Genomic DNA, 24408 nt, shown 5'->3' on the forward strand with positions numbered 1-24408 from the left:
CGCAGTACTGATTCAAGACCAGAAGGGAAGTAAAGTTCCAATATGCTATGTAAGTCGCAGCTTAACACTGTGCGAACGCAAATACTCCCAGACGGAGAGAGAGGCACTAGGTCTAGTGTGGGCCTGTGAGAGATTACATCCATACCTCTATGGGAGAAAATTTGATCTGGTCACCGACCACAAACCACTGGAGGTGATATATGGTCCACGTTCCAAACCATGCGCACGGATAGAACGCTGGGTCCTGAGGCTACAACCGTACAACTTCAAAGTGGTCCACATAGCAGGGAAGAACAACATCGCCGATCCACTGTCACGACTCCTCACTGAAACAGTGAGGGAAATACAACACGAGCATGGGGCTGACGAGTACGTGAGGTTTGTTGCAGTGAACGCGACGCCGAAAGCACTCACGACCAGAGAAGTGGAAGAAGCATCTGCCACAGACACAGAGTTATCTGAGTTGCGCGAAGCCATCGACACTGGACATTTTGAAAAATGCAAACAGTATGCAATTGTGGCACATGAGTTATGCGCCATAGGTTACCTAGTTCTGAGAGGCACACGCATCGTGTTGCCACAGGTGCTGCGAGCACGGGCACTTGCGCTAGCCCACGAAGGACATCTAGGCATAGTGGGAACCAAGCAGCACCTCAGAACAAAAGTGTGGTGGCCTGGGATGGATAGAGCAGCCGAGAAGCACTGCAAGACCTGTCACGGCTGTCAAATAGTGGCCAAGCCTGACCCACCCGAGCCTCTGAGACCAACACCGCTACCTGATGGACCATGGCGAGACGTCGCAGTCGACATCCTGGGACCTCTCCCATCCTATCACTCCATCCTAGTCGTAGTGGACTACTTCAGTAGATACTACGAATATGACATCCTGACTTCAACCACAACAGACAAGGTGATAGACAGCATGGAGACAATTTTCAGCAGACACGGGCTGCCAATCACATGCAGGTCAGACAACGGGCCGCAATTCAAGTCAGAGCAATTCAGACAGTTCTGTGAGGAGAACGGGATCACACACGTGAAAACAACATCCAAGTACGCTCAGGCCAACGGAGAGGTTGAGCGTCAGAATTCTTCATTAATGAAAAGGATCAGAATAGCTCAGTCAGATGGACTGGACTGGAAAAAAGAACTAAGAAAGTATGTGACTGTATACCGTGGGATTACCCACACCACAACAGGCAAAAGCCCAGCAGAACTACTCTTCAATCGGAAGATTCGAGGAAAGTTGCCTGAGCTCATTGAGACTCGCGCGGATCAAGACGTATGTGATCGTGACACAGAGCAAAAGGCAAAGAGCAAGATGTATGCAGACACACGCAGAGGAGCACGACACTCAGAGGTGAGTGTTGGAGACACTGTTCTCATCAGACAGGACAAAACAGACAAACTGACAACAACATTCAATGCGACACCACACAAAATCATCAGCAAGACAGGAAATAAGGTCATAGTACAATCACCAACTGGAGCACAATACGCAAGGAACACCACCTTTGTGAAGAAATACGAAGGAAGTGGACTGAGACAAGACACACACACTGAACAGGAAGAAACAAATGGGACTGAGAGCATTGATCACAGTGAAGTAGCCATGGAATGCAAGCAGTCGCCCGCTCCACCGACTTCACACACGAAAACTGATACACGCACACAGACACAACCAGACACACCTGTGAGACCACAAAGAGCCAGGAGACCGCCAAGTAGACTCTCTGACTATGTTTGAGTGACTTGATGGACATATACAATATATATATATATTATTAATAATAATAAATAATTTGTTTTACAATGTTAAGGGCAAGTTGTGAGAACTCAGGTATGGTTACTGTAAAGATGAAGCAGTGGGTGAATGGAACACAAAGTGATTCTAAGTTGTAATTATACTGCTATTGTCAACGAGTTCAATTCCAAGTAAAGGGGGGGTGTCGTATCCATGGTTACAGTTGTGTAAGTGGTTATGGGATGTAGGAGGAGGAGCCTGGGGGTCGTGGAAATAAAGGGAGTTAATGAGCAGACGTGTGTCACGAAGCGTGCTTATTTTGAAAGATTTAATTCTGAAACATACCTACCGAATGCCGAGCAAAAGTAGGTACACAACACATATACACCCACATATTGTGTCTGAATTATCACATTTTTCTTTATCAGTGGACTGTTGAGAGCGATCAAATTCTGGAACGACTCCGTCTTCCGGATCAAGAGATATACTTGCTGGACACCAGTACTGCAATTTTTTCGAGCTCCATCTAACACCGTCACCGTAAGACTGTTCCATACGGATCCGGCGTTAGTCCGGAGACAAGACATTTTTTTGTTGTTTGGTTTGTTTGTTGTATACATATATATATATATATATATATATATATATATATATATATATATGTGTGTGTGTATGAATGTATGGTATATATATATATATATATATATATATATATATATATATATATTGTTATTATTCATGAACATAGTATATATATATTTTTAATAGACATCATTAAAAAAAAAATTCCATTCGTCTGCGTATTTGTTTGCTTAAGTTGAGTGCGAGCTAGAGTTGTCTCTAAGCTGCCCCAAATATAATTTAAATTATATCAACTACAAATTTTATTTATTCACTCCAATATCCCAGACCCTGTAGATTAATTTCCTTACAGGATCATACCCTATATTTTATTATTGGGTTACACTCATACAGTACCACAGTTCCTCTCTTGGCACCCTATCATATGTCTTCTCCATATCCACAAAGACACAATGTAGCTCCTTCTGATCTTCTCTGTACTTCTCTACCAACACTCTCAATGCAGAAATGACATCTGTGGTACTGGGTATGAAACCAAACTGCTGCTCACTGATCTGAACCTCTTGTCTTAGACCTGCTTCAACAACTCTTTCCCATACCTTCATAGTGTGGCTCATCAACTTTATACCTCTGTAGTTACTGCAGCTCTGTACATCACCCCTGTTAGTGTGTGTAAGAGTGTGGCCTGTTAGTGTGTGTAAGAGTGTGTGGACTGTTAGTGTGTGTAAGAGTGTGGACAGTTAGTGTGTGTAAGAGTGTGTGGACTGTTAGTGTGTGTAAGAGTGTGTGGACTGTTAGTGTGTGTAAGACTGTGGACTGTTAGTATGTGTAAGAGTGTGTGGACTGTTAGTGTGTGTAAGAGTGTGTGTACTGTTAGTGTGTGTAAGAGTGTGTGTACTGTTAGTGTGTGTAAGAGTGTGTGGACTGTTAGTGTGTGTAAGAGTGTGTGGACTGTTAGTGTGTGTAAGAGTGTGTGGACTGTTAGTGTGTGTAAGAGTGTGTGGACTGTTAGTGTGTGTAAGAGTGTGGACTGTTAGTGTGTGTAAGAGTGTGTGTGGACAGTTAGTGTGTGTAAGAGTGTGGACTGTTAGTGTGTGTAAGAGTGTGTGTGGACAGTTAGTGTGTGTAAGAGCTACTTAGTGAGGGGGACAGTAGAACTGACCATCATGAGACCTTCTACCAGTCAAGACCAGTGGGACAAAGCTACACATCTTAATGTAGCTCACACACTTCCTGTTTCTGCGTGACCTCATCTGTCCTGATTCACTAGAATGTGTTTGTACTTCCTGGAGACCAAAGCAGCTAAACTGGTTGTGGGTAAAAAGTCAACGAGACTGAAACCAAACTTTCAATCTGATGATAAACAGGAGATGGAGAATGTGGAAACTTCACTGCCAACACACACACACACACACACACACACACACACACACACACACACACACACACACACACACACACTACAGTTAATCTCTGTCTCTACTTCAGTCACCACCTCCCATCTCTCCCCCACCCTCCCTCTCTGTATGTCTCCCTCTCTCTCTCTCTTCCTCCCTCCCTCTCTCTCTCTCTCTCTCTCTCTCAGTGTTAATCACCTCAGTCACTCCTTCATGTGGGATGTGGTTCGTTGTTCTGTGGAAACAGGAACCAGTTTTTGTTTATCTGATGAAACACAGAGAAGTTCCAGACTTCAAACTTTCATTACTGTTCTTGAAGTGGAGTGAACTTCATTATCATCTTTCCTTTATATGCACATGTACACACTTGCAGATATACTTGATTGAAATGTGCTCTGACTGGTTTGTCTCTTTCCAAAGAAAATGAAAGTACAGAAGGAATATTTCAGTCTGTACTCCAGCAGAGCAGAGAGTGTGTGTGTACAGGTGTGTGTGCAGGTGTGTGGTTGCAGGTGTGTATAATAATATAACAGATATTAGACTGTGTGAAGCTGCAGTATTGACATGGAGATGATGTGAGTGTGTTGGTGTGACGCTGCAGTACTGACATGGAGATGATGTGAGTGTGTGTTGGTGTGAAGCTGCAGTACTGACATGGAGATGATGTGAGGTTGTGTTGGTGTGAAGAAATGCTGCTGTAATCCTGGATGATGAACTTTTCTACCTGGAGACTCTCAGAATGATCTCAGGAAAAGGTAACACTGCTCTCAGCTTTATGGCGGATATTATCACTGCTGTACATGACTGTGGATTTGACTTTAGGTATGAAACAGACTTTGTTGTTCAGATCACAAAAGAGAGCAGCTTCCTCTTATCTTGTGTGTATTAGTGTACTTTAAACTATGTTTGATGTATATTGTAATGATCCTTTACAGTACCAATACAGAGAGAACAAAGTAGAAACACATTTCCTGAATACAGCTCATTCTTAAATCCACAAACTATGAGCTTCACATTTTGACTGATATTTATCCATCCTGTGTGGAGTTGCTTGTAGGCGCACTGGTGCAGATCCTGTGTTGGTAGGACAGAGTCCTTAATGTGAGCTGTGACCAGCCACTATTGTCATCATGTCATTTGGGCACCAGAATTATTGTATTTTGCATCTAAGCACATTGGGACGGGAGCCAGTGGCAGAGAGATGTTGACGTTCATTAAGATCACTAGTGGACTTTCAAAACAGGTTTTGAAGGTGTTCATAGTGTATGTGTGTGTGTGGGAGAGAGGGAGGGAGATGAGGGGAGGGGGGTTTTATATACTGTATATATACAGTGCTGCTTGAAAGTTTGTGAGCCACTCAAACATGGTCACTGTTTTCTAAAACACATTTAAATAATCTTATGAATTGAACATCCAAATCTCAGTTTGTAAAGCAGACCTTCAAAATAAGGGACACGCAGAAAAAAGTATTTTTAAATTATTTATTCAACAAAAGAAACTTCTCTCTAAAAAAAAACTGAAAGTCTGCCAAGTGCAGAAGTACGTGAAATATTTTAGTTAGTAGCTTCAACTTAAACTAAACATCTTCTGTAATCACAAACGAGTGTCTCATCTGCTTTTGAGGATTTTTGCCCACTGCTCCTTGCAGAACTCCACCAGTTGAGAGAGGTTGGAGGTACATCTGGTATGCTGCAGCATTTCTATGGGATTGAGGTCTGGACTTTGACCGGGCCAGTCCAGAGTGAGAATATTCTTTCTCTTAATCCATTCCTTGGTAGTTTTGCTGGAATGCTTTGGGTTGTTGTCTTGTTGCATAATAAATTTCTATAATAATCCATTTCCATACCAGGAGATTCTGGTCCAGAATTTGTTGATAGGCCTGGGAATTGATAATTCCCTGGATATTATGGAATCATCCAGGTCCAGAGGAAGAAAAACAGGCTCAGACTTTCACATTTCCACGTCCATGCTTCACTGTTGGGAGGAGGTTCTTGTAATGATCACCCCTCCCTTTTTGTCAATCATTCTCATGTCTATGCCTCTCCCCTCTGTTCTCGTGTCCATTCGTGTACAATCATCTCGTTCATGTTTCTTTTCCTTGTGCATTTCATTTTCGGTTTTCCACACCTCTGTTCAGTTCCCTCCCTCTGTGACTCCCTCCCGATGCACAAGCAGACACAAGTGGTTTTCTTTAACGGGTTTTACTGAAGTCTTCTCCACATCAAACCGTGAAAACTAATACACAGTATTAGACATAAAAACACCACGTTAGCTAGGTAGCATACATGATAGCAAATAATGTAAAAGGAAAATAACGTACAAACTTCACAAAATACCTTGTTGGCTGCATGCTAGGGAAGGAAATCGTCTTGGAGTCTTCTTAATTTCGTATGTACCAATAAACATTAATTTACCTTCTTACAAAGATAGTTTATGGCTGATCTTTAACTTAATATGAGCATCTCTTTACACACCCTGCACCTGACGGCGCCAGCTAGCAAAAAGCAAAAAACTCATTTTTACGCTTTTCGAACGTAAACGGCGTCTCGGCGGAAGTGACAAAATAAGAGACAAAATAGTTAACAAAAATAGAATCAAATAAGAATACAGAAGATTACTCAAAAATACATTGACTTGGAAATCACATGTAAACATGTAATCTTTATAGTAGCTACAGTAACACTCCCACCAAATCTCACAAACTCACTGTGGGATTTCTAACACTTACTGACTGTTGCAGGTACATTTGAGACCTTTGAACCTTAAACGTTACTTAAGTGACAATTACACAAAAACATTGTGTATACATAAACAAAGATTAAACCTGGCATAAAATGCAAAAAACAGTATGGACAATCAGAACGAAATGTCCAGATAAACATTAAACATCTTGATCTGTTTCAAGTAAAGTGACTAGCTTGTGTACAGGTCTCTCTAGGAGCAGTGTTTTCGTGGTGGTTTTACCCTTGCCATCAAGTGTAGTGTCACTAACCAACAACCTGACCTTTCTCACCCTATCATCTGACCCCGGATATACTTCTACAATTCGGGCCAGCTTCCATTCATTGCGTGGGGCGTGGTCATCTTGTAACAGCACAATATCATTCACCTTCAGGTTTCTTCTGTCCTTCTGCCACTTTTGTTTGGATTGCAAACTCAATAGATATTCCCTTTTCCATCGAATCCAAAATTGGTTGGCTAAATACTGTACTCGCCGCCACCTCTTCTGAAGATAAAGATCCTCTCTGATGAACTGTCCAGGTGGAGGCAAGATTACAGTGGACTTCATTGTAAGGATATGATTCGGAGTCAATGGTTCAGGTGCAGATGGGTCGTTTAGAAGTTCAGCAGTAAGTGGTCTGCTATTGATGATGGTCATCACTTCATAAAGGAAAGTTCTTAGGGATGAGCTATCAAGCCTTTGCGCTGACTGGTCAAGAATGGCAGTGAGAACACTCCTTATGGTTCTAATGTGTCTCTCCCAGACACCACCCATGTGGCTTGCCGATGGAGGATTCATTAGAAACTCGCATCCTAAGGCCTTCACCTTTTCTTCACCCATTCCTCGTATAAGTTCTGCAAACTCTCGCCTTGCACCAATGAAATTGGATCCTTGGTCACTTCTAAGTTGACGAACATTTCCTCTTATGGCAATGAACGCTCTTAGGGCATTGATGAACGCATCGGAGGTCATGTCATCAAGCATTTCAATGTGTATACCTCTTGAACACAAACAGGTGAGTAAAAGTCCATATCTTTTAATATTCTTTCTCCCTTCTTGTATAGGACCAAAAGCAGTCCATGCCGGTGTACGTGAACGGAGGAGTTGTTTCCATTCTGTCTTCCGGTATGTTGCCCATTCTCTGGTCTTCGGTATGTCTTCTGTATTTTCGACACTTGACACATTTGAAAATGTGCGACGATACTACACTGCTGCATCCTAGGATCCACCATCCGTTAGCTCGCAGCTCATTGACTGTCATTCCACGTCCCTGGTAGTATACTCGCTTGTGAAAGTGCTTGACAAGTAAACTGGATATGTGATCACCCTTTGGCAGTATTGCTGGATGCTTCACATGTGGATGTAACGAGGCTTGACTTAGACGTCCCCCTACTCTCAGGATCCCTTCTTCATCCAAAAATGGACTTAACTTATACAGCTTACAGTTCTTGGACTTGGAGATAAACTTGTTTGCTTTCAAACTCTTTATCTCATTTGGAAACGCTTCTTCTTGAACTAACTTGACTATAGCAATTTCTGCTTCTTTCCTTTGTAGGGGTTTCACCTACTAATCCTTTAAAGTAGATATAATTTGTTTTACCTTAATTATTAATCAGTCTCATTAATTTTAGAATCAGTCTCATATTCTAATTATACCAGAACCACAAGTTTAGTTATCAACTAAAGGTAATGAATGGTTTGGTATCTGAAGGATTTAACAATGAATTCTTTGGAGGTTTTGGCAACAACCACTTTTGAATGACATCAACACAGACAATTTGGTGAAAATAAATGATACATTTATTTAAAACCAACTATTCTAAAACACAAAGAGCATCAACATGGATCAGTATATTTACAGTGAAGACTCAGCATCTAGTGTGTGTGTGTGTGTGTGTGTGTGTGTATGTATAAAAAAAAGGGGAGGAGTAAGTGTGCGCGCTTGTGCGCGTGTGAGGAGGCGGAGTTGTAATCTCAGTTCTCCTATGGAGAACAAAGCAACTAAAATGGCGCCGACTTTAAATAGTAGAGCAGCGCGACTATGTTAATGAGCTCAGCTGGTTTATTCCAACGTGGTCAGAACAAAGAGTAATGGCGCTGGCTTACTAACTAAAAATTAATGTAGTGTGTCTGAGAATGGGAACTACAAGTTGTCAAATATTCAGAAGATAAAACATGGAGATTGCATGCCAGGTGGAGAACTTGTGTGTACAAATCTTAACGAAGTTTATGAAAATAAAGTTAAACACAAACATTCAGAATGTATTAACAAAAAAACTTAGTTAACTCTGTAGTTCAAATAACTATGCCCTTTGATGAACTATGCCCAGCGGTAAGAGTCTCACGTGTTGAGGATTTGGGGTTTTGTCGTCCTCCCTGAATTCTCCTGGAATTAGGAGGGAATTTCCACAGCAGGCTCCTCGTTGATTAAACGACGTCGTCCAGGTGTGCTGGGGAATCGTCCAGGAATGAGTCTCGTTCACGGTTTAACAACAGGGAATTGATCGCCTTTGTTTCAGTCCGTGTGGCCGCGTTAGCAAGCTTGATTGAAGTAGTTAGGTGAATCTGTTGTCGCGGTACCGTTGATCAGTTGCTGGTTAGATTACACCGTAACTCGGGCTCGTTAATTAAGTAATACGACTTTCAGCTGTTTGCTGTTAGTCGTATGAAAGTTCGCGTGCTCTCAGAGAAAACCGGAGAGAGCGGAGCCTCTCTTTAATAGGTCTAACCTCGGTGTCAGTCAAACCAGAGAGAGAGAGATGAATGGCTGTTCAGGGTATTTAAACACCTGAACTGTAGACACACCCTTACTTCCGTCAAAGCAAGCTTGTTCCATGTGTTTCCAGTGGTACTGCCACCTGCTGGTTTAGCATGGTACCTACACCTTTCTTCTAAACTCGTACTTTCATTGGTTCTTTGTTTTCCACCCTTCTGTTCTTTAACTCGTTGTCTCAATCTGGCCACTGCTTGCACTACTCTAGACCAGTCAGAGAACTTCTCAAGGCGGTCCAATAATGATCTGTCCTCCTTTGCCTTGGTGCTGAAGACACATGCCTTTCGGAGTTCAGGGTCATCATCTTTAACTTCTTCCGCCTTCCACTCTCTGTCAGGCAATTCCCTTTGCCAGAGAAACTGTGGTCCAGTGAGCCAACTGGAGGTCTTAAGTTGTTCTGCAGTAATCCTCGAGATGCGTAATCGGCTGGATTTTTTTCAGACGTGACGTAGGCTCATTGTTCAGGCTTCGTGCTGGTCTTGATTCTTTGGATTCGATTTGCTACGAACACTTGAAACCTCCTGGCATCATTATTTATGTAGCCGAGAACGACCGTGGAATCAGTCCAAAAGTATTCTTGCAAATCTTGAATTTCTAATTCGTTGCGGAGAATGTCACTTGTTCGAACAGCAACTACTGCTGCAGTGAGCTCCAATCTTGGTATTGTTGTCACCTTGGTTGGTGTGACTCTTGATTTTCCCATCACGAGAGAGCAATGAACTTCATCAGACTCACTAATAACTCGCAGGTAAGAGCATTCACCGTATCCAGAGACGCTTGCATCAGAAAAATGGTGAAGCTCATACTGCTTGATTTTGTGGAAAGTTGAGGGTAAGTAGCATCTTTTAATTTCCATTTCAGACAGCTTGGGAAGGTCTCTAATCCAGGACTCCCATTGAGGTCTCAGGCTTTCTGGAAGTTCACTGTCCCAGCCAATTTTTTCTCTGCACATTTGTTGGAGAACTTGCCTTCCAAGAAGTACGAAAGGTGCTATGAATCCTAATGGATCGTACACAGAGGCAACTGTAGAGAGCACGCCTCTTCTTGTGAGTGGATTGGTTTTCACTTGTACTCTGAACTTGAATGAATCGGAGGTGATGCACCACTCTACGCCGAGCACGCTTTCCATATGAGGTAAGCTTAAGGTCATGTCTTGATCCTTGACAGTGGCACATTCTTCTTCTGGGATGGATGCCATCACATTCTCATCATTAGAGACAAACTTGTGGAGCCTTAACTTTCCGGAGGAACAAAGTTCCCTTGTTTCCTTGACTAGCTGAATGGCCTCCTTCTCAGTGTTAACACTTGCCAGACCATCATCTACATAGAAATTCCTCTGAATGAAACGTATGGTGTCTTTGCTGTATTGACCTTGCCCCTTTGCTGCCAGATGTTTCAGGCCGAAGTTGGTGCAGCCAGGAGACGAAGCCGCTCCAAACAGATGGACTTTCATTCTGTAGGTTGAGGGTGTCGTTTCCAGATTGCCGTACTCCCACCATAGGAATCGTAAGTAATCCTGGTCTTCTTTTTTTAACGTGAAACTGGTGAAACATTCTTTCAATGTCACAAGTTACAGCGATAAAGCCTTTTCGGAATCTACACAGGACTCCCACCAACGTGTTTGTCAGATCGGACCCAGTAAGCAGATGGTTATTGAGAGAGGTTTCTTGAAACTTAGCAGAACAATCGAATACTACTCGTATTTTCCCTGCTTTCTGCGGATGGTAAACACCATGGTGTGGGATATACCATACAGGGCTGTTATCGATCTCTTGCTTGGGTACTTTCTCTGTATCACCACGTGAGATTATGTCGTCCATAAAGTTTACGTAGTCTTTGAAATATGTTTCGTTCTTGCTTAGTCTCCTTCCAAGACAATTTAGACCAGGTATCACCAAATGGCGGACCGCGGTCCGGATCCGGACCCGAACGCCGTCCTGTCCGGACCCAATCACATTCCTGATTAACTGGATACGGACCCAAATGCCAAAAAAATTTTAACGGGAGACTATATTTTAAAACGGAGAATTTATTTTCAGACGAGTGTTACGTTCACCACCCATTTGAGTGTTACCTTCAACCCCCCCCGCTCAACAACTTTCGTTCGCCACCGCGGACCCGGACCTAAGGTCTGAGCTATCTGCCAAAAATGGACCGCGGAAAGATTTAATTGATTACCCCTGATTTAGACGGTGTATTGCACACAAGTAATTGTTTGGTAGTTTTGGTCTTTCCCCTTTGAACGGTAATGGCATTTCATAATGACCATCATCCTTTTGCTTGATGTTTTCTTTCATCTTTGACAGAAACTTGAGATCGTCTTGAGACACAGAATCCTCTTCTCCCGCTCTTTCTGAGAAGTCTGATTCAAGAACCTTTAACCCTTATATGGTCCAAGGGTCTGTGGGACCCATTTTTAAAAAATCAGCTTAAAAAAATTCTACAATTTTTTTTTTTTCAAACTGAGATTCATTGGTCCTTGGCTCATTTTCTGTGAGCAACATAAATCAGAAAATATTTTCAATGACCACCCCCCCGTACCCCCCCCTTCACATTTGTATTACATACAGGGTCCAGGGTCCACTGGGCCCTGGGCTAGTCAAAGTGGGCAATCAACATTGGGTTGGGTAGTTGATAGTCGTCTGTATGACTTTAAAGGATATACAAACAAAGGACAGAGGAGTTTGGCATGCAAAGGTGAGCAACCATCAACACTTTTGATGGTTGTCACATCAGGGGTTGATTGCATATTGTCAGACAGCAGACGAAGAATCTCTATAGAGACAAAGGGGTGAGATCTGAAAGAAGCATCTTTTCTCTCAGCCCTCATTATCCCTCCCTCCTCTCTGGACCTGTGTGTGTGTGTGTGTGTGTGTGTGTGTGTGTGTGTGTGTGTGTGTGTCTATGTGTGTGTGAGTGTGTGTTTCATCCAATCATGGGGACATGATGCTATAAATGCTAAAAATGCTAAAAATGCTATAAAAGATGGCAAAGCGATTCTCAGTTCAGACTGCCTTACAGCTGATATTGGAAGAGACAGAGGATTTTGATGGTGATTCAGAAGAAGAAATTTCAGGATCACATTTCTGAAATATCAGAGTCTGATAGTGATAATGAAAAGGAGGATGAGCAGCAGCCAGCTCCGTTAGCACCAGCCCGTCAGCAGCTAGCCATAGGACCAGCCTGTCAGCCAGCATGATTTATGATTCATTTCCTTATTGTGTTACATTTTAATAAAAAAGTAACTAATAAATAAATGAGAGCAAACTAATTTAACATATGTATTGTTTATTTTACTTGCAATTGGGCTAAATCTGCTGATTATTTTAACAAAAAATGCAATGGGTCCCCCACGCCCAGCTGGACCCCAAGAAGGTAGACCACGCCCAGATCTCATCAGGGTTAAGATGTCTGAAGGAGTCATTTCTTTGATTTTGGATCTGTTCACATAGTGCACTTCTGTTTTTAGGTTGCTGCAAGGCTCGATGTATGGAGTCACTTGCTTCACCACTACGCGATGACTGATCCCAATTGCATCTCCATATTCTACAAGGGGGTTTCTACAGCCAACTATACTCCACCCCAGATCTGTGCGCTGTGCATAAGGCTCATTTTCTTTGCCGGAGACAACTTCTCGTGGAAGTAAGGCTTGCGAGCAATTGTAGCCGATGAGCAGACCTACTTCACAATCTTGTAAAGGTGCCACATCTTCTTGGAGGTGTTCTAGGTGAGGCCAAGCTTTGGCAGTTTCACCAGTTGGGATGTGAGTTTGGTTGACTGGAATAAAGTCACGTGTGTAGGCTGGTGGCAAGGAGATCTTCTTGCTGGAGTAAAAACCACGGACTTGTAGGTCTTTCATTCGTTGGGAGCTCACTACTGTGGTTGAGGTCATAGTAGAGAGCTTCAACTTGACTTGTTCTTTGTCAGCTTCTAAAGCATCAGCTACTTCTCTCAGGACAAAGGTTGTGTCGCTTTGAGTGTCCAACAGAGCATATACCAGTACCTCCTGTGCTGGCTGCTTGACTGAAGACAGCCAAACAGGAAGTACAGCAGACGTCTGTGTATTAGCTTCTTCAAGTATTACTCTGTTTGAAATAGCAACTGTGGCCGTATCTTTAAGTTGCGTTTCTTGATGCTTTTCTTTATTCTTTTCTTGACTTGAACTTGACCTTTCATGACTTGAATTACGTTTAACTTGTGGTCGTCTTTGTTGTTCCTTGTCTCTGTCTTCATGCAAACAAGTAGGGTGCTTTTTGTTGCAGGTGTCACAAACACTCCTACTGTTGCAGCTCTTCGAGACATGACCTGACTTGAGGCATCCAAAGCACAGCCTTTCAGTTTGGACAAACCTTATTCTGTCCGCGATTGTCTTCTCTAGGAACTTTCTGCATTTGTGCAAAATATGCCCAGTCATCTTGCAGAAAATGCATGTCTTCACAGTTTCTTCATTAGAACTTGTTGTTAGTGTCTTTGCTTTGACATTTTGATGTCTTTGTGGCTTTAGTTTCTCAGTTTCACCTTGCTTTAGTGATTGCAAGGATGTCACTGGGTTACAGGCGATTTTCGCTTCTCTGGTGAGGAATTCAACAAACTGACTAAAGGAAGGGAACTTGTTACTTTTTTCTTCAATTTCAATGACTTTCCTACTCCATCTCGCAATAAGCCAATCTGGTAACTTTGACAGAATTTTTCTGTTTTCATTGCAGTCATCTAAGATCTCCAATGCCTTAATGTGGACCATGGCAGCCTCACAACTGCGGAGAAAGTCGACAAACTCTCTGAGGTCGAAGCAGTCTTTAGCACCAATCTTTGGCCACGTTTGGAGTTTGTCTCTGTATGCCTTTGCAACTGTGAACGGATTTCCGTATCTTTCCTCCAAGATCTCCCATGCTGAAGCATAAGCAGATTTAGTTCCAAGCAGAAAGTATCCTTCAAGTGCGTTCTTAGCTTGACCCCCTACATATCTACGGAGGTAGTATATCTTCTCTTTGTCTTGAATATTTTTTTGATCAATAAGTGTTTCGAAGGAGAGCTTCCAATCACTGTACTTCAGTGGATCCCCACTGAATACTGATGGTTCAGGAACTGGGATTCTGTTAGCACTTAAAGCATCTGCTAAGACTTTGACTATCTCAGGTGTGTTTTGATTTGTGGAGGTTATCACAGCTTGAGGGGCAGGAAACATTGGCGGGGTTAATTGCCTTGTGGGGCCCAACTCATGAGTTAGGGTGTCCCTTTTATTGGGATGTCCTTTATTTCCATCCGATTCCTGATCATACACTTGCATTCTTGCCCACGCAGAAGTTAGTTCCTTCACTATCTCCAAATGCTGTATTCTTCTCCGTTTGTCCTCCAAAGTCCTTTGTAGAGCGTTGTGCTCTTCCTCAAGTTTAGCTTTCATTTCAGCTTTCTCTTCTTCTCTCTTTATTCTCCTCCTCATCTCCTCAGCTTCTTGTTCTAGCAGACATTTCATGGCAGCTGCCTCTTGAGCAGCAAGCTTCCTTTTAGCTTCTGCTTCTAGATGCTGTATTTCCAGTTGTTCTCTTTCTTGTTCTTTTAACAATTCCAGGACTGCTTGGCTTGCAGCAGCATCAGCAGCAGCTTCTTGGCGTTTCACAGAAGACTTTCTTGAGTATTCTGAGGCATCTTTAGGGATAGAGGAGACAGAACATAATTCACTCTTGCTTGAGTTCCAAAGAGAGCTGGCATCTGGCCATTCTTGTTGTTCTCCCTCTAAAACGTTTCCACTCAGATGGCACGATGCTCTGGATACAATGAAACTTGAAATCTCTACACACCGGTCAACTGTGCGGCGTGTGTCTTGGTCTGGAGCTATGATTCCACGTAGCGCTTCATAAACGTGCTGGAGGTCAGCACAGAGGACTCTAACATCACCCATGATATCATTCAGGACATTTTCAGATAAGGGCTCTGAGGACTGTGACAATTGCTTCTTGGCTAATTTTGCTTGTATTCGCCATTTTTGATAGATGTAGTTGAATCGTTGCTGGAGTGCCTTGATTTTATTATCTTGCATTTCTTTGGCCTTCTCTGTTAGTGTGCGGATTCGTTCACCACGTCTTGGATGTGGCACTTCGTTTTGCCGCTCTTCTTCTTGTGGCACATCAACAGCATCTTCCATTTGATCTTCTGAAGGGTCTTTATTTTCACTGTCCCTAACATTGTCCCTTACCCTGGGTGTGGTCTTACTTAACTCTGCCATTATCAATGAATTGCCTTTTAATGGAATGTCTGAGTGTGAATTGTAAATAAATCTGGTGTGTAAATAAATCTCTGCATGAATTACTAGGTCCCTTAATGTGCAAGCATCTCTTATGACTGTGAATGCCTTATAGGTGAGTTTGTTTACTCAAAAATAATGTCATAAGCTAATAACTAAAACTAGCAAGAAAGAAGTATCACTTCAAATATCATTTAAATGTGTGTTTCTGAAATGTGTATATCTGTTTAAACAGAAATTATCATGAACTATAATTATCAATATTTTAAAACTCAAAATTCACCTTAAAAATGTAAATAAACCTCTGTACCTTTGATATACATATTATTAACCAAAATTGCAAATAGTAAATAACCTTCAGTTGTTATCAAAACACACACTTTAAATTGGAACTTTAAATATAGTGGGAAATTTCACCCTTCAGCTTAAATCTTTAAACTAAGCTTATAGCAGCTTTAATGGCAAGACTTAGTTCACCTTAACTTAGCAAGTAAGTTGCATTCATCGCCCACATAGCAGTGTTAAGCATTCACAGTAATCCCTTAAGCAACTTTCATAAAGCCCTCTTCTTAGCTCACTCTTATCAGTGTCCAAGTACTTAATGGCTTTGATTTGAAGCTGTTGCTCGTGCGGTACATTGACGTGCGTGATTTTCACTCATCTGCTTGTCCGGATGAACACTCGCTGCGCCGGCGCGACCGCGTTGAGATTAGCTGGCTCGTCGTCTTCTCTATCGACCACTTGTGTCGATAGACAGTTCAAGTTTTCACTGTGACTCCCTCCCGATGCACAAGCAGACACAAGTGGTTTTCTTTAACGGGTTTTACTGAAGTCTTCTCCACATCAAACCGTGAAAACTAATACACAGTATTAGACATAAAAACACCACGTTAGCTAGGTAGCATACATGATAGCAAATAATGTAAAAGGAAAATAACGTACAAACTTCACAAAATACCTTGTTGGCTGCATGCTAGGGAAGGAAATCGTCTTGGAGTCTTAATTTCGTATGTACCAATAAACATTAATTTACCTTCTTACAAAGATAGTTTATGGCTGATCTTTAACTTAATATGAGCATCTCTTTACACGCCCTGCACCTGACGGCGCCAGCTAGCAAAAAGCAAAAAACTCATTTTTATGCTTTTCGAACGTAAACAGCGTCTCGGCGGAAGTGACAAAATAAGAGACAAAATAGTTAACAAAAATAGAATCAAATAAGAATACAGTAGATTACTCAAAAATACATTGACTTGGAAATCACATGTAAACATGTAATCTTTATAGTAGCTACAGTAACACCCTCTTTCATTGATTTCTACTGTGTCTCATGTATTTCCTCATTAGCCGTAGTACTTAGCCCTCTCATTTTTTCCTATTCCTTGTCCATGTTTTTAATTTTTCTCTTTGCCTAGTTACCCCAACGTCTTTCTCTTCCTCGGTTCTCCCATTAATTTGCCTTTACCGTCCACAGTGCTCGTGACTCCTCGTGTTACTAATAGTCTCTGTGTTCTTTCGCTTCAGGTTTTGGTTGTTTTGCCCCGTAACTCTCTCTAGTTTTACTAGTGTTATTTTTGCACGTCTGCTTGGCTTCCTGCACTCACTCCCTTAATGTTTCTGTTGTATTTTAGTTCTTATCATGTATTTCCCTACCCTGCCCTGGTTATGTTATACCAGGGGTGTCAAACTCTGGCCCGCGGGCCAAATTTGGCCCACGTTGTAATTATATTTGGCCCGCGAGACAATACCAAATGACTACTAGAGCTGGCCCCTGGTATTATACTGTACAGCGCATTCACCGCTAATACTACAAATCCCATAATGCCCTGCTGTTGTCTTGGCGCGTCAATCAGTAGGACAGTAGGCATAGTAACTTCACACTACAACTGTCACTGTGCTACCCATTGACTGTCAATGGTGCTACCCCTTCCCAAAAATGGTGAAAAGAAAGGCAGAAAACATGCGCAGTTTGTTGAAAAACTCAGCGTACTCAGCGCTGACTTTAGCCGGCGATTTGCCGACTTTGACGTCCAGAAATGGAGGTTTGAACTGCTTAGTAATCCCTTCGCAGTTGATGTCGAAAATGCAGCAACCAACATGCAAATGGAGCTGATTGAACTCCAGTGCAAGGACACGCTGAAAGCAAAGTATGATGCTGTAGGCGCCGCACAGTTTCCACAGTTCATCCCTGACACAATGCCTCAGCTCCGCACCCAAGTTGCTCAGATGCTCTCTATGTTCGGCAGCACTTATCTATGTGAGCAACTTTTCTCCTCTATGAAGATGACCAAAACATCTCTCAGGAGACGTCTGACTGATGAACACCTTTGCTCGATACTGAGGATTTCTTCAACTCAGAGCTTGAGCCCAGACATTGATGAAATAGCATCCAAGAAGAGATGCCAGGCATCTGGCTTGGGCACATCAGAGTAGATCAGCGTGTAGCAACTGAGCAATAATTAACATTTTTTAATGCACTTTTTCTTGCTATTCCAAGGCATTGGCTTGAATCGTTGATTGATTTATTTTATTTTTTTAAATATTAGCCAGTGGAAAATTTTTATTTTGATATTTAATTCAGAAGGCTGCAAATAGAAAAGAAAAATTTTATTTAATAAATGAATGCCATTGATGTGTTTTTTTTTATTGAAATTTGTATATATAATGTACGGTAATAAGCGTTGCTTGTTCCATATTCAATGTTGAAGCAAAATTTGTTTTGGTCCGTATTAAAAGGTTCATTTGTTCAATGTTGGCCCGCGACTTTGTTCAGGTTTTAAATTTTGGCCCACTGTGTTTTTGAGTTTGACACCCCTGTGTTATACCCTTATGTGTCCCAGTTATTTGGTCTGTAGTTTAGTCAATGTGTTTCTGGCATTCGCAAAGTGTTTCCTAGTAGTTGGTTTGTTATCTGTGTATTCGGTTGTATTTATGCCCCGCCACTTGCGTAAGTGTTTGTTAAAGTGCCATTGTCTGTGTCTCTCTGCCTCAGATGTTAACCCCTTGTGCACCAAACAAAACCCAGCTCTCGCAGAAACTGTGTTCACCCTCTACACCCTCTGCTGCGAGTCATCTCTGTTACAGTTCTTCTCTTTATATACAGTATTAACTTTTCTTCAAATATGGCACCTAGGTTTGTGGCCAAATAATTCAGTTTTGGGCTCATTTTTGCAGAGAATAGACTTCCAGAAATCTTTTGTTTTGTCCCAGTGCTCCCAGAATTAACAGGCAACTTTTTTTGTCTTGAGATCAGAGGTTTCCTTCTAGCAACTCTCATTAATGCCATGTCTATTGATTTTTTACCTGATTATCAGACGTGTGGACTCGGGGGGGTAAGGGGTAGTTAGTCTGACTACCTTAATATACTACTAATCAATTGCATCAATTGTGTTAAATATTGAAATTATGTCTGGTGACTTGACTAGGACTTGAAGTTTAAGACTTGAGACTTGACTCGAGACTTGATTGTATTGACTTGGGACTTACTTGTTACTTGCAACTCTTGTTCCCATGTCAGCTGATTGTAGACACGTGTACATTTAATCCAGATGCTGCCAGAGAGGTCTGCAACTCTGGCTGTATGTGCAAGTTGGCCTTTATCTGAAGTATTATTTTGAAGTAATATTATTATTATTTCTCTTGGGCAGAGTTGGGGTTGTAGGAGTGATCAGATGTGTTCCTGTGGGGGATGCAGGATCTGGTGTTCCTCCATAAAACCATGGGGGGCAACAAATGGTGGTTCACCTCAAGATGTTCCCATAGCAATGGGATAAAACTGACCATTTGTATTTTAGTTATATCAGTGTGTTTGTGTGGCATGTTTAGTCTCATGTTGCAGCTTGTTGTGTACTGGGAAAGGTGATGCTAACAGGGTAAGAGTTCCATCACTGACTGAGAAGGTTTGTAGACTTCACCCCAAAGGTGGCAGTCCTGTGTGGAATGCACTCTGTATGCAAATGTACTCTGTTGTCTTTACCAGCAACCTGATTTCCATTGGTTAACCTGGTTTTTGTGACTGCTGTCCCTTTGAGATGCTGGGGGGATATAAAAAGAGAAGTTTGTGGGTGCAGGGGCTTTTGCTCTCTTGACTTCCTCTGGGGTCTTGCTCTCTTTCTTTCATCCTCTTCTGGGTTTTTCTCCGTGAGGCAGCCTGCACCGGTTGGTATCTCTGTTTCCATTAGGTATTATTGTTACTTTAATCTAGTGTGGTTATGTTATTGTTTTATATTTTTTTGGATATTGAATAAATTGGTTAATTGTGTAGCCACGGTATAGCCACTTCCTTGACTATAGCTATACTGGGCCAGATGAGCTCATTATTAGTATCAGTTAAAAGGTAAATCAATGCTAATATCAATTCCCTCTAAAGTATCCCATCTGCTATGCATGTTTATGATAAACCTCTGACAAAGCAGGCTATTGTTTATAGCAAGGTACTTTATAAAGTTGGTTAGGTATATTGTACAACCTGCACTGATCTATTTGGGAAGTGAGTTCTTTTAGATTCTTACCAACTATAATTTGGAGTCAGATATTTTATAAGTTTTATGCACGTCAATCCTTCTTCTGCACCTATTTCTGTCCTTGGTTGTAGTCAAGCAGGTAGGTGAGTTAAATCTCATAAATAAAACCCCTACACACACAAGCAGGTAGGTGAGTTAAATCTCATAATTAAAATCCCTACACGGTGATGCTGAGAGCTCTCCATTTGTAAATGATGTGTCTTACAGTGGATAGATGGAGCTGAATGTCACGTAGGGCTACGCCCCCCCTCTCTAGCTGTCACGTAGGGCTACGCCCCCCTCTCTAGCTGTCATGTAGGGCTACGCCCCCCTCTCTAGTTGTCATGTAGGGCTACGCCCCCTCTCTAGCTGTCACATAGGGCTACGCCCCCCTCTCTAGCTGTTACTTCGGGTTCCTGCTCCTTGTGTCTGTGTTATTCCCTGCGTGTCTGTCTCCATGGTTTCCCTCTGTCTGCCACACCCGTGTCATCAGTGTCTCCACCTGTGTCTTGTTAGTTCTGTGTATTTATAGTCCCTGTGTTCCCCTAGTCGGTTATCGGTTGTTTTGTTCATTCACGCTCTTTGTTCATTCTCTCTGTTTGCTTGTACCTTGTGCGCGTTTGCGATCGCCGTTGTTTTGTCTGCATCGTGAGTATTAGTATTCCAGCGTGTGTTTCAGTATTTGTTTCCCTGCCTTGTTTTGTTCTTTGTGTTAATATGCCTATCTGTGTCCTAATCCACTTAATAGTTTCACCTGTGTCTGTCTTATCCCCATGTCTGTAAATGCCTTCCTGTTCCTGTTACCTTTGTGAAGTCTTGTTAAGCACTGTGTTGTGTTTCTAACCTGGTTTCACTTTGCATTCATGTTCCAACCCATGTTCATCTTTCAGGGATGAAGCTGGTTGGTGTGATATTACTGTTCTCTTTATTTAAGGAGTCCACATCAGGTACGTGTACTGTAAACTGTGGGGTGTGTTTGTTTGTGTGTGTGTGTGTGTGTGTGTGTCTGTGTGTGAGTTTGTTCATGTTAACATGAACTGGAATGTAAATCTAATAATGCTGTATTTCTAAAACTTTGCTTAATGTACATTTGGACCTGTTAAACATGTAAATAATAGTAGTGGTTAGAACAGGTATGTCCATGTTGGTCTTATAGATTATATATGCCTTTAATCTCCTATATGAACTCATAAAGATTGAGAACAAGTGTCCAAGTCTAGTTCTGGATATCTACCACTGCAGAGTTTGGGTTAGAACTAATACTGATATAGGAGAATATGTTAATTCTGTTATAGAAGGTGTTTTTGTGTTTGGTTTTCATTGCAGAGGACTTTAAGGTAGTGGGTCAAGATGCTACTCTTTTTGTTGATGCTGGTGAAGACCTGGTTCTGCCCTGTTCTCTACAACCCAACATCAGTGCTGTGGGCATGACAGTGGAGTGGACCAGACCAGACCTGACAGAAACGGATAGATATGTGCATCTCTTTGACCTCTATGACATCCCTGATGAGCAAATTGAGTCCTATAGAGGGAGGACAAGCCTATTTAAAGACCAACTTGCTAAAGGCAACACCTCACTGAAACTCTCAGTGGTCCATCCTTCTGATGAGGGAGTTTACAAGTGTTTAATTCGGTCCAGTGATTGGTATGATGACACCTCTGTTTATGTGGCCTTGAAAAGTAAGAGCCTACAAGTTTAAATATACATTGTGTTATAACACTTCTGCATTTCATCCGCATTTTGTCATTTCTAAATCACGATATACTTCAAACAAATGTTTCTTATACATTTTAGATGTGAAGTCAAGTATTTAAGTGTTGAAGTCAAACAGAATTAGCAGATTTGATCAGGTGTTAGTTAAATCTTCTCAGTTCTATTTGTGATTCCATTTAGGCACTGATTGTTTCACTCTTAATTATGTATAGTTAATTGTAATTTGCAACATGTTGAATTAAGTTATGGTATGACATTCTTGGCATGTTTTTTGTGTGGTTTCAGAAGAGGGGTTTCATACTTGGAAGATCACAGTCATCTGCATTTCAGTTTGTGGTTTGGGATTAATTGCATTTGTTGCTTATGGCTTCAAAGGTAAATTTTTATAATTTTTATGATTAAAATCCAGAACATTTTTCAGGACATGTATTTTAAATAGGCACATGCTATTTGCACCCGGGTGTACGTAGCAGTGTGTGCTATTTGCACCCGACATTTTGGTTTTGTGACGGGCAGGGTGAGCAAACATAAATGGAAGCGATCACGCCGAGTCTCAGGGAAATAGGATGGTTTAATATGTAAAGTGCGCAAACCAAAACCCGTGAACTGATCCGAATTAAGGATATAATAACCAGCGGTCAACTGGTACAAAGACAAGACATATATAGACAAACAAACGACCCTCAGGTGAAACTGATCACGGGCTACGCCCACCCGAGGGACGAACACAACGCCATGATTGACAGGACATCTGCCGCTGTATACGGGGGCGACAAGTAGGGGGCCCGCCGTACCGTGACAAGTTTAGTGCAAATTAGTAGATTTAATTTGCTTGTAAAGATTAGTACTATTCTTTTGTGTTTTGTGACAAAACACATTTTACTTACAAATTATTTTACAAGAGGTGAAGATACTTTTGTTTGGGGTTATGGGGTCATTGGGGTTATTGGATCAACATGTCCAGTAACTGTAATGTAATAATTATTGTTTGGAAACTTTACCCTGCTGTCCAGAAGGCTGAAGTACACTGTTAAGATTTGCAGTTGTCAGCAATTCTGTAAATATTTATTTGACACAAATAAATAAATATTTCACACAAATGAAATTACGCACGCAAACAGTGTGTGGCAGAACAAACACACTTATTGTGCCAAGTCACTGAACTTGGAGTTGGGAAGAGATGCAACAGAAGGTTCACTCCTGCAGACTCACTCCTGCAGACTCACTCCTGCACAGTGTTGGGAATGTTACTTTAAAAAAGTAATTAGTTATAGTCACTCACTACTTGTTCAAAAAAGTAACTGAGGTAGTAACTGAATTACTCTATAATAAAAGTAGCTCGTGTAGCGGATACATATGTTAGTTTATGGATTATGAACGGGGCACCATCCTGATTGCTCAGGAACCAGTATTGTGATAACGGAGATAGGTGGAATATGGTTTGATCAGTCTCATTACTAAAGGGTTAAGTTCTGGTTCCGTGCAGTGACCTAATACCATCGACCAAAATATGCATTTACCACCGTGACCAGATGAGTAAATGTCCACATTTATTAAATGGTTAATATTACAATTAATACAAAGCATATGAATGATTTGGCTCAAATTGAAACTAAACCTATATGTGAATCTACTGATTTAAACCAGGGATATAATAGTGAACAACAAAGAATATAAAATTAAACAACGACAGCGAATGATACAGTTGTAGGTGCTGGCCAAATTTATTTAGTAATCAGTCTCATAAAATTACCTACGAAATGGTGGGAGTTCAGACCGTGTTAAATTTACCCAAATTTTATATAAACTCATTTAACTAAGGTCGCCACTAATTGTGGTCAACTCCCGTAGCCCAAATTGTTTGATTAACAAACTATAAATCTGAAGGTTACAGTTCAAATAATAGTTCTGGCTTCAGGTTGTAACAGAGAAGCAACGACTCAAACGACAGTATTTAAACATAAAAACATTTATTGATCACAAAGCATAGTAATAAAAGCATAGCAAACAAAGGGGACAGGAGGGTTGGCTAGTGTGTGTGTGTGTGTGTGTGGATGTGTATTCGAGTGCGCGCGGATGCGCGTGCGTGTATTCGAGTGCGCGCGGATGCGCGTGCGTGTCTTCGAGTGCGCGCGGATGCGCGTGCGTGTCTTCGAGTGCGCGCGGATGGGGGAGGAGATCTTTGAGACAAAAGGGAAACTCGATGGCGCGAAACTTAAACCGAGTTCTCACTACAGCCACAGACAACGCAAATTTCCTCCAACTAAGACACGGTATCGTCGGTCACTATACAGCCCCAACGAGCGTATAGTGGGACACACGTTTAACAGTTATACGAAATAAAAGAATCAGTGTAAATAATCGAACAAGTTTAAACAGAATACCTATTTAAGCTTTGAACAGAATATCTCTTTAAGCCTTAAACAGAGTACGGTTTAACATGAACGTGATTATAAACACCACTGCAAACAAGCGTTCACAAAGCATCGATCTAAGCACACAGAAAGCAGTAAAACAAGATATTGTTCTAAGTCTGCCCAGATGCACAGTCTTACTTTGAGTTGTTCAGTCCGCGGCCCGCGCAGTAGGCCAGGTAGCCTCTTGAGGAGGACTCCTTCGTGCGCTTTCGTGAAGAAGGTTCCGCTGGATCGCGTTGCTCCGTCCAGGGGAAGCTGTGGTGGCCGTTCAATCGGCGGTCCCTCGATGGTCCGTTGCGTGGTGTCCCGGGGAAGT

At 41.8% G+C, this 24408-nt stretch overlaps 1 protein-coding gene across 3 annotated transcripts in view; it reads left to right on the plus strand.

The window, feature by feature from the left end:
• LOC143484636 (uncharacterized) overlaps positions 1-24408 on the plus strand; it is a 328223-nt gene that overhangs the window by 156323 nt on the left and 147492 nt on the right. The window contains exons 1-5 of one of the 3 annotated variants that reach the window (XM_076983471.1): positions 4132-4235; positions 4365-4478; positions 20852-20908; positions 21288-21641; positions 21961-22050. The exons of 1 other annotated variant lie outside the window; for it this stretch is intronic. In XM_076983471.1, coding sequence (XP_076839586.1) covers positions 4463-4478; positions 20852-20908; positions 21288-21641; positions 21961-22050 — 517 coding nt within the window. In that variant the 5' untranslated portion in view covers positions 4132-4235; positions 4365-4462. Of the gene's footprint in view, positions 1-4131; positions 4479-20851; positions 20909-21287; positions 21642-21960; positions 22051-24408 lie in introns of those variants that run through there. One more of the 3 variants, XM_076983470.1, reaches the window with a different exon arrangement.

Source organism: Brachyhypopomus gauderio, chromosome 20 (assembly GCF_052324685.1).
Source record: "Brachyhypopomus gauderio isolate BG-103 chromosome 20, BGAUD_0.2, whole genome shotgun sequence".
NCBI lineage: Eukaryota > Metazoa > Chordata > Actinopteri > Gymnotiformes > Hypopomidae > Brachyhypopomus > Brachyhypopomus gauderio.